Here is a 16,674-nt window from a genome sequence, read left to right as displayed (position 1 = left end):
AATCGAAATCTGTTGATTATTGGAATTTGCCTACCAATAGCAATGAAAAGGAATATTACCCTGTGGCCCCCTATCTCTGAGAGGCATGCAAATTTACCACCTAAATTGGATTGATTGGATAACGGGCATGTCTCCATGAGACCCCCTTCAGTCTTGCGGTGCTGGCCGTACTTTGCCTCGACTAAAGGCACTGCGTCTCTGTATTGTTATGACAAAAAAAGACAAGCCCCTAGATGTCAATACAATAAAGTTCCGGGGCCAGCTTAATTTTCTATATTTTACATTTTCGTAGGCAGTCCGAATAATTTAATATTTTCTATATCAAGAAATCTACTTTTACAAGAATATCCATATATTTAATAAATATATACTCTAATGTGGCCAGAAAAGTAAAGTTAGTAATTTTTTTTGGGAACAAAATTAAATAAACTAGAGAAATAAGGTCCAACACAGCGGTGCACGTCCTTACCCATCAAGCAAGATATTGCTAGTTCGATTCTTGTTTTATTAGTTATTAAGATTTTTGTTTAATTATATTAGTCACGTGTGATTCTTTTGTAATCGATAAAAAATTCAAATAAATTAGAATCAGATAATAAGTCAATGGGAAAACTATACATTTGGTCCTTTAAGTTTTTTTGTTTTTTTGTTTTTCTATTTTCGTACTTTTTATTTTTTTATCGTTTAAATCCTTTACCTTTGAATACTTTTCTGTTTTAGTCCTTTATTTTTTCTTGATTCATTTTTATCCAACACCTTTGATTACTTTCCAATTTTCATCCTTTTATCAGATTTTTTATTAAAAAAGAATTTTAACTTTGGTCCTCAACATTTTAAAATTATTTTTTTATCCTAATTCTTTTATTTTGTTCAATTTTATTTAGTATTAAATGTTTTGTTTCTTATACTCTTACCCTCGAATTCCCATAAATGCCCACATGGGAATTTTTAAATTTAAAAATATTATTATTTTAATTCAAAAATAAAACAAAATATGTCAAAATAATAAAAGAAAAATCATGAACCTGCTCGAGAAAATGAGCAAGGGCGAGCGTTTAGGTCACATGCAATCTTGCTAGGGGCAATGGCGACTTGCATTGGGAGAATCGATACTCAAATTTGCGAGTAAAGAAATGAAAAAATACTAGAAAAATAAAGGCGATTTTTAGTTTGATAGTCACGAACTACACCTATTACTATGAGGTTGGTAGTAACACACTAAGCAAGGACGTGATACACCTTGATGCAGGGAATGATATTGCAAAGTGTATAGGCCTAAAGTGACCTCCCCTAAGGGTGGTGGTGCATGACTTCGTCCCCTACTAGCTACTACCATCTCTCTCCCTCTCAAAATATATTTTGATAGATTTTGTTTTATTTTTGAAATTAAAATAATAATTTTTTATAAATTTCAAAAATATCGTGTGGGCATTTTATGGAAATTTGAGGAAAAGAAGTATAAGAAACAAAACGTTAAATACTAAGAAAAAAATTGAACTAAAAAAAAGAATTAGGATAAAAGAATAGCTTTAAAAGGTCGAGATCAAATTTAAAATCTTCTCTAATAAAAAATATAATTAAAGGATGAAAATAGAAAAGTGATCAAAGAATTAGATGAAAACGAATCATGAAAAAGAAAAAGGATCGAAACAAAAAAGTATTTGAAGGTATGGGATCTAAATGATAAAAAAATTAAAAAAGGACTAAAATGGAGAAGTATCCAAACTTAGAGGACCAATTATATAATTTTTCCTAACTCAATCGGAAAATGTCGAGTGTAATATTGGCACATGGATTTTAACTTTATCCAACATAAGAAAATCATCGATGGATGTCCTTGTCCCCGCCAATCCATTACCCCAAAAAATCAGAATATTCCCAATTTGAATCTTCTCATCCAAAAATCTGCAAAAATTTCATCTTATGTATGTGTATTGCTTGTGTGTGAATATGTATGTATGTATGTATGTATGTATGTACCTATGCAGATGGAGTGATTGAGCTGATTGATTAGGATCATAAGTTCAGGTCTGTATGCTCCATCGTTAGCTGACTGGCTTCAGGTCCCATTCCATGAGAACTTAACTGAAGCAGTTGCGTTGATTGCTCTTCTCTGGGTGCTCCGAGTTCTGCAAGGAAATGGCGTCGGTGGTGGCGCAGATGAGCTTACCATCAGAAAGTGGGTACCGGCCATGGGAGGATCAGTCCTTCATCAAGTGGAAGAAGAGGGATCCCCACGTCAATCTGCGGTGTCATGATTCCGTTGAAGGTCAGCCCCATTGAGCTCCCGCAGAAATGATTGGTTTTCGATACCTCCAATGTCTGTTTGATTCCTCGTTTCGATTGGCCCAATCTAAGTTTAGCTAAAGGTGGAAGCTTGAACTAGTGGGTGTGCGTATTGGGACCGATTTCCTTCATTTTGTTGGTCTTTGACTCTCGAGGATATATCTTGAAGGATTAGTTTGCATACATGGTTTCTTTTTTGCATTTGTCCCGACTTTCACTTCATTTCGCATAGTAAGTTGATGGTATGCTAAAGTTCATTGGCATTACGGTTACGCTCGGGCAAGTGATTGTTACCGGCTGCAATAGGGACCAAACAGTATGGTATAGTTGAAGTTGCCGCACACTGAAATATACTTCAACAAATGAAAGTTCGATCCAATAGTCACGAACTTGGCCGCCGTTACTGTAGTTAATAACTGCACTGACACCCTGTTCTGCTCATCTAGCTGAAGTTTGGAATGACCTCTTGGTTTCAGGATCGCTTAAGTTTTGGTATGAAAGGAGTAAGGTGGATTATGTGGCCGCTAATGTCGCCGTATGGGATGATGAAGCTGTGGATGGTGCTCTCACATGTGCTGCCTTCTGGGTGAAGGACTTGCCTTATGTCAGGTCCCTGTCTGGCTATTGGAAGTTTTTCATGGCTCCAAGCCCTAATGATGTTCCAGCTAACTTCCACGGCAGGACCTTTCAAGATTCTGACTGGGACAATCTGCCTGGTGAGCTGTGAATGAAGTTGTGCATCTTTGCGTTGTAGATACCTGATGTCTTTGTGATAATGTTCTCACATGCTGAATTTTGCTTGAAATTGGAGCAGTTCCTTCGAATTGGCAGATGCATGGATTTGACAGGCCTATTTACACGAATTCCGACTATCCCTTTCCTGTCAACCCCCCTCACGTCCCCTTGGAGAATCCAACTGGCTGCTACAGGACATACTTCAGCATCCCCAAGGAATGGAAGGGTAAGATTGTTGGTTTATTCAGCTATCAGCTTGATATGTTTACTATTACTTCTCACTTCCTTTGCTCGTTTCCCTGTCAACCTTGGGCTGCCAGTCTCTCCCATGTCACTAAAGGGAAAGTTGCTGATGTATAATGCCCCAGTTAATGAATTCTTTTATACTTCGGTCAACAAGAATAAGAAAAAGGAAAAGAAAAAAAAATAAAGTAAAAAAAAAAATAGAGCTCTCTCATATATGTTATATTATGCAAGTTCTGGAGCAGAGTTTCCAATAGGTCATAGTTTGTATATTTGTAACTCATCATCCATTGTACCAACAGGACGTAGGATTCTGCTGCACTTTGAAGCAGTCGACTCTGCTTTTTATGCATGGATCAATGGAGTTCCAGTTGGATATAGGTACTCATTGCAACACTCCTATGAGGTTCTTCACTAATGGAAGCAAAAGCATATTGCTTTCACTGCACGAGTCTTCCATTTTTAATACTCTGGAAACTGATGGATTACATTGATACTTCAAATAATGCATCTACTTGGCTAGTGTGTGGCACGATTAGATTGGGTTTTGTCTATTAAGTTGATTAAAGACTTTCTGCTGTGTTTTGTCAGTCAGGACAGTAGGCTTCCAGCTGAGTTTGAGATCACCGATTACTGTTACCCTTCTGGTTCAGAGGAAAAGAATGTTTTAGCTGTCCAAGTATTTAGATGGAGTGATGGGTCATATCTCGAGGATCAAGATCATTGGTGGTTATCTGGTATCCACCGTGATGTGTTGCTTCTGGCGAAGCCCCAGGTTTGCTTTTTTTAGTTGCCTTCTCTTCTATTTCTCTGTTTTTCGCCTTAGAAATGGCTCTGAATTGGTATTGGTGGAAAAAAGAAGTTGAACTAAACTTCCACCTTGTTCTGCTAGGGAGGGGGTTTCTGTGGAAGGAAGGATGTCCAACTAATTTCGTATTTCTGATCTTATTTGATCAGCTTGTTTATTTCATTGATGCACAGGATAAATCCCTTCATGATGTTGGTGATGTGTTAAGTTTTATTACTACTTTATAATGATCGGATATGGTCCTGCAAGCATTGCCTTTTGAACTTGGATATTAGTTTCACTTTGAACGATTGTACAGACTATTATGATTTGATCGGAGGATAATCTGACTGTCTATGCAGGTCTTTATTTCGGACTACTTCTTCAAGTCAAACCTCGCGGAGAATTTTAGCTCCGCAGATCTGCATGTAAGCGTCCATTCACATCTTGACAGTCGACAATTAAATGAATAACAATTCTACTGACCACTTCTTGCTAAATGCATTAGTGTAATAATGTCACCATGTTCTCTCTCCTGTGGAAGTATAATATGAAGCACTGGTTGTCAACATGTTGATCTTGCACTTCATTAATTTATGCAGGTTGAAGTTGAACTTGCCAAATCCAAAGTGAAGCCTGAAGGAGGAGCTCATTCAGACTTAATTGTTGAAGCTAAGTTGTACGATATTTCCAGCTGGTACAAATCTGGTGGCATTGCTGATTTGCTCTCGTCTAATGTGGCCGATATAAAGTACAAATCATCATCTGCTGACACTCTTGTGCTTGAGGGGAAGCTTGATAGACCCAGGCTTTGGTCTGCAGAACATGTAAGGATGCTCAGGTTATTTCACATTTTTGAAGATCTTCCACATGTTGAACATATCAGATTTTTCAGTCCATCTTTTTCATTGGACTAGAGGAAATTCTGTGTACTTAGAGGAGATGTGGCTATATCTTTTCTTGTAGTATTAATTTGAATGTGACTTAATTTCTTGTGAGAGGAAAAGGTAATGGAATGGAATGTGATCTCCATGGAAAATCATCTAACTTCTCTCCAGTGATTCCATTCCCCTTACATTCCTTTCCTTTGCACTGCATAGGTCATGAGTTTGATATCCTGGAGACTCTGTGGAATAGGAGTCTGCCGATATTCTTTCAAGGCTAGCTTGCCAAAGTTCAAATTGCAGCATGCTAATTTTAGGGTTGAGTGCCTAAATCTGATAGTTTAATCCATCTGTTATATAGGATTCTTGAAATGTAGATGTTAATTGGTTTCCAAGAGTGGAACCTATAATTGGATAGCTCCTTTTTCATGTTATTGTTTGTCTAAAAAGATTAACAAAAATTGATACATCGTGTTAACTCTTTTACCTGCATCTTATACAGCCGAATCTCTACACTCTTGTTGTCATCCTCAAAGATTCATTGGGCCACATTGTTGACTGCGAATCGTGCCAAGTTGGGATCCGGCAAGTTTCAAAAGCCCATAAACAGTTGCTTGTCAATGGCCATCCCATTGTACTAAGAGGTGTAAATAGGCATGAACATCATCCACGTGTTGGAAAGACAAACATTGAATCCTGTATGATTAAGGTATCAAAAAGAATTTGTTTTTCTTCGCTGAGATTTAACTTTTATAATACACATCTAAATGGATGTCGGTCCATTCATCTGATTGACTATTATCAAAGGTTTAACTGGTAGTGTGTAAATCCATGCTGTTGTTTTGATCAAGCAAAGCTAAATTTAGTAGGAAATGTATCAAAGGTTGATTTCTTGTCTGGAACAGGATTTGGTTCTAATGAAGCAACACAACATCAATGCTGTCAGAAACAGCCATTATCCTCAACATCCACGGTGGTACGAGTTGTGTGATCTGTTCGGAATGTACATGATCGATGAAGCCAATATTGAGACACATGGTTTTTACTTCCTTCAAGATTGGAAGAATCCTACCCTTGAACCAAGTTGGGCTGCTGCTATGTTGGACCGTGTCATTGGGATGGTCGAGCGTGACAAAAATCATGCTTCCATAATCTCTTGGTCCCTTGGAAATGAGTCCCACTATGGACCTAATCATTCTGCTTCAGCTGGTACAAACTTTATAACTTCTTAAGTTGAATTATATCTTGTAGATCTTTTGTCTTCCAATATTCAATTTAAGTTTAGAGATATACTGAGAATTCTCTTAATAATCCATTGGGCCACTTATGATTCATGCACCATGGCTTAGGCAGTTCTATGCATTTTGGAGCAAATGCATGTTTTTTTGTGAACTTAGATCAATTGTATCCATCTTTGCCTGTTTCCATTATAATTTGGTTATGATAACTGTTGTAGGATGGGTTCGAGAAAGGGATTCATCTCGATTACTACATTATGAAGGGGGTGGGGCCCGGACTTCATCAACAGATATTGTGTGCCCCATGTACATGCGTGTGTGGGACATAGTAAAGATTGCAAAAGATCCATCAGAAACCCGTCCGCTGATATTATGCGAGTATGAAACTGATATCCTGATCTTTTTCCCTTCTTTTTTTTTTTTTCCCGGTTGCATATCTGATTTGGAAGTCCTGCAATTTTATCTTCTTCTTTTTTTTTTTGGGGCAAAAATGGCAGGTATTCTCATTCTATGGGAAACAGCAACGGTAATATCGATGAATACTGGGAAGCAATTGATACCACCTTTGGTCTCCAAGGTGGCTTTATCTGGGATTGGGTTGATCAGGTGGGGAAACACTTTGTCCATCACATTTCTCATTTATTTTGTCTTCTTCCTAATTTCCTGATATATATCCCTTTAGTATTGCACTGATTTTTCTTTAAGTTTGTAATACAAACACGTGGTTGAGATTTTTCTCAATCAACTAGAGTTATGGTCCTTTTGCATGTAGGGACTATTGAAGGAACATCCTGATGGGAGCAGACATTGGGCATATGGAGGTGACTTTGGGGACATCCCTAATGACTTGAACTTCTGTTTGAACGGCCTTATATGGCCTGATCGAACCCTTCACCCTGCTATGCACGGTAAACTTCTAACCTGCTACTGGAGCATAAACATATGATATTTAATCATCCCTTAAAAGTGTTCATTAATTGATGTCTGCAGAAGTTAAATATGTTTATCAACCAATTAAGGCCGCATTAACCAGAGAAATACTTAAGGTACCAGCATATTTTGAGGTTGTCTCTAGAAACTCTCAATTATATTTTCGCTTACCTGATTTGCGATTTTTCTTTTAACAGATTCGGAACACTCATTTCTTTGAATCTACTGAGGGGCTGGAATTTAGCTGGGTTGTCCATGGAGATGGATACAGCATTGGATCGGGAATCCTTTCACTGCCCACAATTGGGCCCCAGGGAAGCTACGACATAGAATGGCAGAAGGGTCCATGGTATTCTGTTTGGGCCTCCTGCTCTAAAGCCGAAATCTTCTTGACTGTATCTGCTAAGCTAGTGGATTCCACTAGATGGAGCGAGGCTGGTCATGTTGTTTCATCGACCCAAGTCCAGCTACCTTCCCAGAGGGATATTGTGCATCATGTAACTTGTCCAGACTTATTCTTTATGCAGTGAGCGGAAAAAAAAAAATCTCATCTTTGTATTCTACTGATTTTAAAATGTGTCCCTTTATGTTAGGCAATGAAAGCTGAGGATGCTACCATCTCGAGTGAAGTTGTTGGGGATATTCTCAGAGTTTACCAGCAGAGCAATTGGGAGATTAAATTTAACATCAAGAATGGAACTTTTGAGAGCTGGGAGGTTGTAAATGCCTTCAATTTCAATTCTGCATTTCCTCTACACACTTTATCTAGCAGCTTTATATGGAGTAAGGGCGACGCATGTACTGTTGAACACTCTCCTTCACATATTTGCTGCACATAGTTCAGTAACCTTTATGTGAAAATCGAATATAATGGGAACTCTTGAATAGGATTTGATCCATGCAAGTAAGATGACTTGACAATCAGCCTAGAAAGTTAAGCTTATTGATGAAAATAGCACTTATAATGCACATTACTAGTGCATTTGGGCTATTGATATATATAATAGAATCTTGTACTGCGCTGAAGAAAGTATGTTATTATTGACAGGTGAAGGGAGTCTCCGTGATGGATAAGGGCATATTCCCATGCTTTTGGAGAGCTCCTACTGATAATGACAAGGGAGGAGGAGCTACCAGCTATCTCTCTCGATGGAAAGCCGCTCACCTCGATTGCCTAGCAGTGAGCACCAAGAGCTGTTCTATTCATAGTTCGGACAAAACCCTAAAAATCGAGGCTGCTTATCTCGTTACTCCAACAGTTGAGAACTCTGATGTTGCATTTACTTGTGAGGTGACATACTTGGTCTATGGTTCTGGAGATGTTGTCGTGGACTACAATGTTAAACCGAGTTCGAATCTCCCACCTTTGCCTCGGGTTGGAGTTGAGTTCAACTTGGAGAAATCTCTGGACAGAATCCAGTGGTATGGGCGAGGCCCATTTGAGTGCTACCCTGACAGAAAAGCCGCGGCTCATGTTGCAGTGTATGAGGACAATGTTGGGAACATGCATGTTCCTTACATTGTTCCAGGAGAGTGCTCTGGTCGGGCTGATGTGAGATGGGTAACATTTAGGAACAAGGACGGCATTGGAATTTATGCTTCGGTTTATGGAAACTCTCCTCCAATGCAAATGAATGCGAGCTATTATTCCACAGCAGAGCTTGATCGGGCAACTCACCATGAAGAGCTTGTCAAAGGGAACAGCATTGAGGTAATAATCCTCGGTTCATGAGAGCCTCTTTTTTAGTTTGAAACGTATGACTTGTCCACACAGATTCATCAATTGCTCTACGCCCCTCATCATCTTTGTTCATGATTGGGTCATTGGAACAAAACACAAATGTGTCATTGATGTGGGGTTCTCCAGCCGTACTGTTATTAATATATCTTTTATTCAATAGCCCTTCGTCCATGATGTCTCACCATCCGTGGTCTGCCAATGTAACAGGTGCATCTCGATCACAAGCACATGGGTTTGGGGGGAGATGATAGCTGGACGCCTTGTGTCCACGAGAAGTATCTGATCCCTCCGGTTCCTTACTCATTCTCTTTCAGGTTGAGTCCAATAACCTCTGCAACTACTGGTCACGAAATCTTTGAGGCTCAGCTTTAGAAGTTGTCTACCTAATCCGTGTATTAGTTCCAATCATGCAAAAGGGTCTTTTTGTTTCTTCTGATGCAGCGTGTTCAATAAGTGAAGCTTCTCTTGTATTAGCTAAACTTGCACAATCCTGCATGACAGAAACAAGTTTGGTGATCCAAGAAACGAATAATTGCCGAAAGGAACACTCGACTTTCTGGTTCCGAGGGATGTGATGCATGTTTCTTGCTCTTTTATTCCAGCATATTAGGCACGAATTTTGTGTGGAGATAATCCTGGTCAAACATGATCCGTGGGTCTAAACCGGGTGCAATTTCTTGGGACAGAGCATTGGTTCTGAATGCGAAATGTCCTAAGAGAGAGACAGCCATGAATTCTCACGTCCAACAACTGGTCCTTTGATGTAGTGTACGGTGCGCAACATGATGTTGGCATTGACGCCTGTGTGTCTCTGCTCTTTGATACTCTCAGAGGACAGGACGAGCTATTTAGATGGTGATGGCTTATGAATGAATGGCGAGGTAAGTTGTTGAATTTCCTTCAACATCAGGGCTCTCCCATTGCCACGATGACGTGACGTATAGCGCATGAATGATTGATCTGTAGCTATAGAGATATGTAAACACGGCATGGCATGGACAAGCTGCTTAGAATATGACACTGTTAGACTGCATTTATGGGAAAAAAAGGATCACTGGCACTAATCAAGTAAAAAAACACGATGTTTCATTGCCGACATGAAACTGATATGAATTGAATGGAAAACGCAGCACAATAGAAAAGAGTGCTGCCTTGTAGGCTGTGGTCGGGAACGGTGTAATGCTTGTGGATTCCTAATGGACATTAGAACTTCTTGAAGAAGAAACTTGGCGTGTTGCTTATCATATCATCGCCAACTGACTAGGATTGCATATAGGAGGATGAACTAGCGAACGATTCGGCTCATTCAGTTGTCCTTGATTTGAAAATATCAAATTACAGGTAAATGAACCTAACACGGAAGAAGAGTTTAACGGCACTCGAACTTTCAAGTTCTAAAGAAGTAAACAGATGGGAATTCCTTCTTTTATCCTCACGAATTTACTGTACATCTTATTCTTACAGATATTCCTAAGCCTCCTTACAGTTTGGGAATGTGACGTTAGGGTACAAAAGAATGCATCTTTACACGATCGAATCGGTCCGATATCTTTCTTCATACGTCTACCTACAACAATTTGTGGGCTGTACTAATATGACTTAATGATACCTATGGATCTAACAGAGTCGGTGAAGGTGGATGATCCCGAGCTCTTTCCTCAGAAGTGAAGTCATCTGAACCCGAACAGTGGCCTTGAGAAACTGTAACTTCCGAGTGTCTGTACACAGATTTCCACCTCTGTCTGCTAGTGGGAGATTCTGGGTCGATCTAACCTCATTATTACGTGTCTTCTACGAAAATTCTGAAAATGAAATCGCGGAACCGTCTCGAGTACTGCTTTGGGTCGACCGCTGATATCGAGGTGGGGTCGTATTGGATTGACTTGTAAGCGTGCTCGAGCTTCTTGCTGATGTCGTAGTCCTGCAGGATGTCTATTATGCCGAAAGTTACTACAACATCATACATTTCTCCTGTGGGTTCCCCGACAAGTTGAGACTCTCCATCGCATCTCCTTACGGTTAGTTCCGCCTTTGCTGGAACATTTATTCCCAGTCTCATGGGCTTGGACCTGCCACGATCGAGAAATGAAAGGATTTGCCTAAGAAGTACTTTCCCAATGCAACAGCCATAAGAACCTCATATAACTGCCAACCGATGGCTTAACACATAAAAATTAGGGAGTTCTGTTTGAGAATTAATTAAATCATCTTTACCTCGAAGGATCAGTTATGATCTTATCCATATCCGCACTAGAAAGCCGAGGGCCGGCATGGTCAAAGTCAGAGTCTCCACCCCCTGACCAAGATCCATTAGGGACATGTAAATGCAGCCATTCTTAGCATTGGATAAAGTCGATATAAAACGAAAACAGATCAAGATATCAAACCTCTAGGAGTGTGAATAGCAGTAACAAATGGACGAGCCTCCCCGATTTTGTTATCGTTGTTGTAAGAGATATCCCGGAAATGAAGCCCCACGAGAAGGCTGTAGTCCATTATCCTCTCCTGTTCTAGGAAGTCGCAGTCTCGATCCACTTGCCTGCATGTGATCAAGTTTCAATCACCCATTGAGAACAAGGAGAAAAATTACAAAATCAGGCAAAAAGAATGAATAGGATCAATTGCTTCACCTGCAGAAATCTTGGAAATATTTCTTCTCTAATCTGAAAATGAAATTGAGGTCAAGGTCCTTGAGGGTTGTGTTTGCTTCGATTTCTGACTCGGGTTTGTCAGTGACACGGCCATGGGAAGAGCCCTTCAAGTCGAATCGCCTGTGGAAGGTGTACTCTGAGCAGAACAAGTTTCCCATGATTACGAATCGGACCTGAAGTCATCAATATTGAAAGCATACTATCACAAAAACAAATTCATCCATTCAATCTGACGACCGCGCAAACTCTGAAGTTCTGTTAATTACTGTACCTCTCGAACATTACCTTCTTCTGGGCAGGCCCTGTCGATTTCACACAGTGAAGCCCGAAGAATTTAGTCACCATTGTGTCTTCGTAGTTACGCACATGATTGTAATAGGCCGGTAGCATCCTTATCAAAACCTGTCATCGTGTTGATGCTCAAACATCAGCACAATTTTCATGTATTATCTTGAGCAGATGATTTTGAAAGATCTTAATTTGGAATTCAGGAGCGAGGATTAAGTATCTTCTTACTTTTACTTCAGCTTTTCTCATTGTCTTGATCATGTAACGGTCATCGTTGGTCAAGTAGAAGAAACTCCCACTTTTTCCCGGGGATGAGAGCTCGCGAAGAGCATCGTTCCCACATATCGAGATCATGTAATCAGCTGCGTCAACCTTGAACAATTGCCTAAGAGTCCTGCAAATTTACGAAGAGGATTATTAACCACCAGCTACCAATAAGTCCTCTATTCTCGCAAAAAAAATGTTATGCGGGGGAAAATGTCATTGGATACTTACCGGAAAACGACCGGGCAGTAATCCTTCCACTTGAACTCAAATGACGGGTGTGGGGGCGTGTGCTTTGATCCTTCGGGCGGAAACTTTGTCCAGACTTTCTCTTTGGGATCGAAGTATGAGGCCTTCAGATCGAACGACTTTGTTGGTGGAGCAGGCCTTCCGACAGCATGCCTATTTGTTTTGTTAGAGAAAATAACAATCTCAATCAGATTTGCTTATGAAGGAAAAGTGTTCATTCCTTTTACTTGATTTTATACAATTGATGCCCTTTCAATCAGCTGAACTTTTTGAGGGAATAGACGAAATTAGACCTGATTCCTAGCTGCAGATTTAGCATCAGGTCGTAGTTCCGGTGTCCTTTCGAGATGGTCTCTCCTTGCCTCTTTGAGGGTCGTATTCTCAACAGCTTTCTTGCGTCCACTAATCTTGCTTCATAATCTTCGACCCGAAGACTCCCAAACCCCTCATCCCTCGGGTATTCCCCGCCTATAATTTCCCCGTCCGAGGCCCAACTGTAATTGCTCACACGCCCATCCACCGACCTCCTCCTTGGCCTCCCAGGGCCAGCATCACTATCCCTTGGTGGCTTCCACATGTTCTGCCCCTCTGTCCCAGGCCATGGCAGAATCTTCTGTGATGGCAGGATCGAGATCCTCTCCCCGGGGCAAATCCTGCAATCCAACAGCTCCACATTATACACTTCCTGTGGGCTCCATTCCAAGTTCCCGGATGCCGATCCCGACGGATAATAGGTGCCGCTCTGCTCCCTCTGGTCCTTACTCCACACCCCGACGTAAAAGCTCCCATCAGCCCATCTATAGGTCCCGTTCCCTTTTGGCAGCCCTTCTTCCCAAAAACCGTCATACCGATTCCCATTCACCCAGATCAATGTCCCATTTCCGTTAAGCATCCCATTCTTCCATTGGCCGATATAGTTATTCCCGTTATTCCACTGGTACCTCCCGTGTCCGTCCTGCAACCCCCGGCGCCAGTCTCCCTCATAGTAATCTCCGTTCACGTAGCTCTTCATCCCTTGCCCGTGCTTCAAGTTCATGACCCATGAGCCCCGATAGGTGTCCCCTGAAGGGCCTGTATACGTCCCCTTCCCATCCATGTACCCGCCCTTGAACTCACCCTCGTACGTGGCCCCGCTAGGCCAACAGAACTTCCCCTTCCCCATAGGCTTCCCCCTGCACCATTCCCCGACGTACATGCACCCGTCGGTCCAAAGGTACTTCCCGTGCCCGTGGGGGCTGTTGTCGGCCCATTGGCCTGTGTAGAAGTCCCCATTGGGCATGACCCGCTCGGAGTGGTAGACCTCCCCCGGAGCGGCATTGTAGCTGTCATCGTCGTCCACGTGGGCAACCGACATGGTGGCGAAGATGCTGTTCGCCCGTTTCTTTGCTGCAGCTTGCGATTTTCGTACGGTTAACTCCCAGGCCTTGATAAACCCTCCGTGCTTACTGCTCATTTCTCTGCTAACTCTACCAAAGGAAAAGGAAAAAAAGGAGAGAAGAAAGGGGATTACCTCTCCCTCTTTACATAATTACATTTCCTTCTAAGCCTCTCTTTGCCTCCTAAACTGCAATGCCCCGGGATCGAAAGTTCGCACCTTTCGAGTTTCGATGCTCTCAACACCCTCTCTCGCTCTCTCTCCCCCCGGCGCCGACCCCACAACCTATCTGATCTCCTCAACCTCTGCACATGTCAGGAAAAAACTTCTGAACCAATGGCAGAGAGCAAAGAACAGATAGATATCCTCTGCTTTCCCCGATCAAGACACAGAATCTTTTCGGTTTTCCGAGATAGGTGAGTGGGGAGATAGATGATTGAAAGAATGGAGGAGGATGGAAAGAACAAAAGTTCTTGTCTGATGGGCAACCTCAAAGACAGAAGACAGAGCCTTCGATTGTTTTTGTGTTTTGTTTCTTTTTCTTTGAATTTTCCTTTTCACTTTCCACTTTTTTCTCCCATTTTCTCCTTCTTCTTCTGATTGGGGGATTGGACCAAAAGAAACTGGAGAGGACATTGGTCTATGAATCCGAGAATGGCTCCTGAAACAGCTGACGGGCCAGACATTTGGAGACCAGTGTGGGGAGGAAGGTGGTGGTTATGCTGTGTTTGCCATTTTTGGAGTCAGAGACTCTCTCTGATCTGACTTGAAGAAAAAAAAAAAAAAACCATCCAATTTGGTGCCAACTTTAGTTCCTATTTATGTTATGTTATCATCTTCCCTTGCCTTCCATGCTAATTAATCCTCCTTTTATCTTTATCTCAAATCATGTCGTACTTTTCAAATATGCCCCTCTCTTTCAGTTTCGTTAACGTAATAGCACCGCACCGCAAAAGGTCGTGATTTTCTTCTCGTTCCGAGCGGCATTTTTTTCCCAATATCCATCTATCACGGTGCTTCAGAGACAAAGCTCGTCCGCAGGTGAACATTAGTGCACGATGAGAGATATACTGCCTACAATATAAATGAAAACGGCAGAGAAGTACTTAAAAAGAAGGGGCTTAATGTAGAAGAACATTAAGTAATTTATATAATTCGAAATCAAGACGAAATGGATTCATATATGTCAAATGGAACTTTTTATCTTTTATTTTTCATTCCCTTGCATTTTTTTTTTAAGCCTATGAGTTTTGTTTTCCATATGAAGCCCCCTACCAAAAGAAGGGAAAAGAATAAGAAAAAAAACAGATATCGACGGTTGCATCCCGCGTTGTTGGAGTCTTCTCGATTACCGGCCGCGCGAACTATTGTCATCAGACGAAGTCAAACCGATCGAGGATTCCTTAATACAAGTGGGCCCTACGGGAACTGCACTGGCCCGCTATTGGCTGGACAAGAAAAGTGACGCTTGTTGCATTAGGCGACAGGTCATGATTGAATTTATAAAGATAGTGGATTGATTTCGATGATTCAACATCTTTTTTTTCTTGAACTCTCGATTTCGAGTCTTATAAATGGTAAAAATGAAAATAATCGAGAGATCTTTACTATTTAATGTGTTGATCTGTCTCGAATCTGAATTAGTTAGGACCCATTAAATTTTTTGAATAATAAGTAGTACACATCTAAAGTTTTGATCAAAGTTGATGGGTTCTTGGAGGAGCAGTCTCTCCTGTTCATCCTCCATGTGAGCTCATTGCCATCCTCTCATGCACCACCTTTGTCCCTCCCATGGCAGCTTCAACCTTCATTCCCTATCATTTCATGCCTCTTCTCGAGTTTGGTCTAGTCCGACCAACTCTTTCCTGCGAATTGATTCCGAATCTTGTGTACATAATGCTCGCCTTTTACATGTGGGTCTCGAAATACAATAATGCAATATTCATCTGGCAAAAAGATTATCAATTTCTGCATTTCACACGCAGATTTCTGAAGCCACAATTAGAACTCTTAGAGACTTATAGTGCACGGAGATGAATATGGCTCCACCCGTGATTAATCATTCACGGCAAAATCATTAAGAGGGATCAGATACATATATAATCTTGATCTTTGTGGTTACGTATGCTTCGTAAAGTTCCATAATATCATTACCAAACTGTTCCTGATATCTAACGATTAACTCATGTGTACCGAGGATCGTGTTAGTATGACATTTGCAGTGAATAGCCTTCTTTACGCCGGTTGCTTTAGCATGAGTTCCAATTGCCAAGCATGATCTGGATTGGACTCTGATCCACCCGAAACTCCACAGCTGGTCGATTCGAAGGACCTAAAGACATCCTTGAGAAGAATTTCACGGTCATCATGCAAACTACGTGTAAAGGCTGCAATCATCAGAATTAAAGTTCATTCCCATTGGCACAATTCGAGGGACCCTGTATAAATAATTCCCGGGACAACTTGTGATGGTCACAGGCCAGCCGCGTCAATAGAAACCTCGGGCACAAGGTTTAAATGCCCAATAAATGTACTATGTAGGCACGTACAAATGCACGTCTCAATGCTGGTCCATAAATTACTAATTATCAGGGAATGATTAGCAGGTGCAGTGCATTGTACCACGATGAACGACTCGGCACGATCACGATGTCTGGAAGATTGGACACTTGCATATGGAGGATCCCAGAGACTCCTACTTGATTCTCGGACTTATTCTGTGATGGTAGAACGACGACTTAGCTTGGACCCATCCATCCATATGTATTAGAGTCGTGCCTTTACCTAACGACAGCCGGTGGAGACATGGCCGATAGGGTGGCTCAATGAAGTGCTGGGAGGCTTCGGCCCATGGGCCTTTCTGTTGCAGAGCCGATGTGGACTGCATCCGGCCCAAACTAAGAATGGGCTGGGCTGAGATGAAGGTCCACAGCATTAAGTGGGCCCGAGAGAAGCAGCCCATTAAGGTCCTCACGCGCTTTCATGGTGGGATTGTGTGGGCTG

General features: G+C 41.4%; 2 protein-coding genes across 2 annotated transcripts; one reads left to right on the top strand and one right to left on the bottom strand.

The window, feature by feature from the left end:
* The first annotated feature begins 1,836 nt into the window (after positions 1-1,836).
* LOC116187696 (beta-galactosidase) lies at positions 1,837-9,414 on the top strand. The gene is made up of 17 exons (XM_031516595.1): positions 1,837-2,269; positions 2,763-3,002; positions 3,101-3,247; positions 3,567-3,645; positions 3,856-4,039; positions 4,414-4,479; positions 4,654-4,878; positions 5,438-5,644; positions 5,841-6,144; positions 6,392-6,551; positions 6,671-6,779; positions 6,946-7,081; positions 7,164-7,219; positions 7,301-7,600; positions 7,697-7,819; positions 8,152-8,814; positions 9,052-9,414. Exons 1-17 carry the CDS (start codon positions 2,140-2,142, stop codon positions 9,214-9,216), a joined length of 3,294 nt encoding a protein of 1,097 aa, XP_031372455.1. The 5' UTR covers positions 1,837-2,139; the 3' UTR covers positions 9,217-9,414.
* A 799-nt stretch (positions 9,415-10,213) lies between these two features.
* Positions 10,214-15,332, bottom strand: LOC116187697 (phosphatidylinositol 4-phosphate 5-kinase 6-like). Its single transcript, XM_031516596.1, has 8 exons — positions 12,590-15,332; positions 12,279-12,449; positions 12,012-12,177; positions 11,781-11,897; positions 11,475-11,668; positions 11,232-11,383; positions 11,059-11,140; positions 10,214-10,913 (listed from the first exon to the last, which is right to left on the bottom strand). The coding sequence occupies exons 1-8, from the start codon at positions 13,747-13,749 to the stop codon at positions 10,625-10,627; spliced, it is 2,331 nt and encodes a 776-aa protein (XP_031372456.1). The 5' UTR covers positions 13,750-15,332; the 3' UTR covers positions 10,214-10,624.
* Between the last annotated feature and the right edge of the window lie 1,342 nt (positions 15,333-16,674).

Source organism: Punica granatum, chromosome 8 (genome assembly GCF_007655135.1).
Source record: "Punica granatum isolate Tunisia-2019 chromosome 8, ASM765513v2, whole genome shotgun sequence".
Taxonomy (NCBI): Eukaryota; Viridiplantae; Streptophyta; class Magnoliopsida; order Myrtales; family Lythraceae; genus Punica; species Punica granatum.
This window is presented reverse-complemented; position numbering and strand designations above follow the sequence as displayed.

Coding starts and splice junctions, on each gene's coding strand:
- LOC116187697 (XM_031516596.1), bottom strand. CDS start 13,749: ATGAGCAGTAAGCACGGAGGGTTTATCAAGGCCTGGGAGTTAACCGTA. Junction 12,178..12,278: donor TACTGCCCGGTCGTTTTCCG/GTAAGTATCCAA, acceptor GTAAATTTGCAG/GACTCTTAGGCAATTGTTCA. Junction 11,669..11,780: donor CAGGGCCTGCCCAGAAGAAG/GTAATGTTCGAG, acceptor TGATGACTTCAG/GTCCGATTCGTAATCATGGG.
- LOC116187696 (XM_031516595.1), top strand. CDS start 2,140: ATGGCGTCGGTGGTGGCGCAGATGAGCTTACCATCAGAAAGTGGGTAC. Junction 4,040..4,413: donor TGCTTCTGGCGAAGCCCCAG/GTTTGCTTTTTT, acceptor CTGTCTATGCAG/GTCTTTATTTCGGACTACTT. Junction 8,815..9,051: donor TCAAAGGGAACAGCATTGAG/GTAATAATCCTC, acceptor CCAATGTAACAG/GTGCATCTCGATCACAAGCA.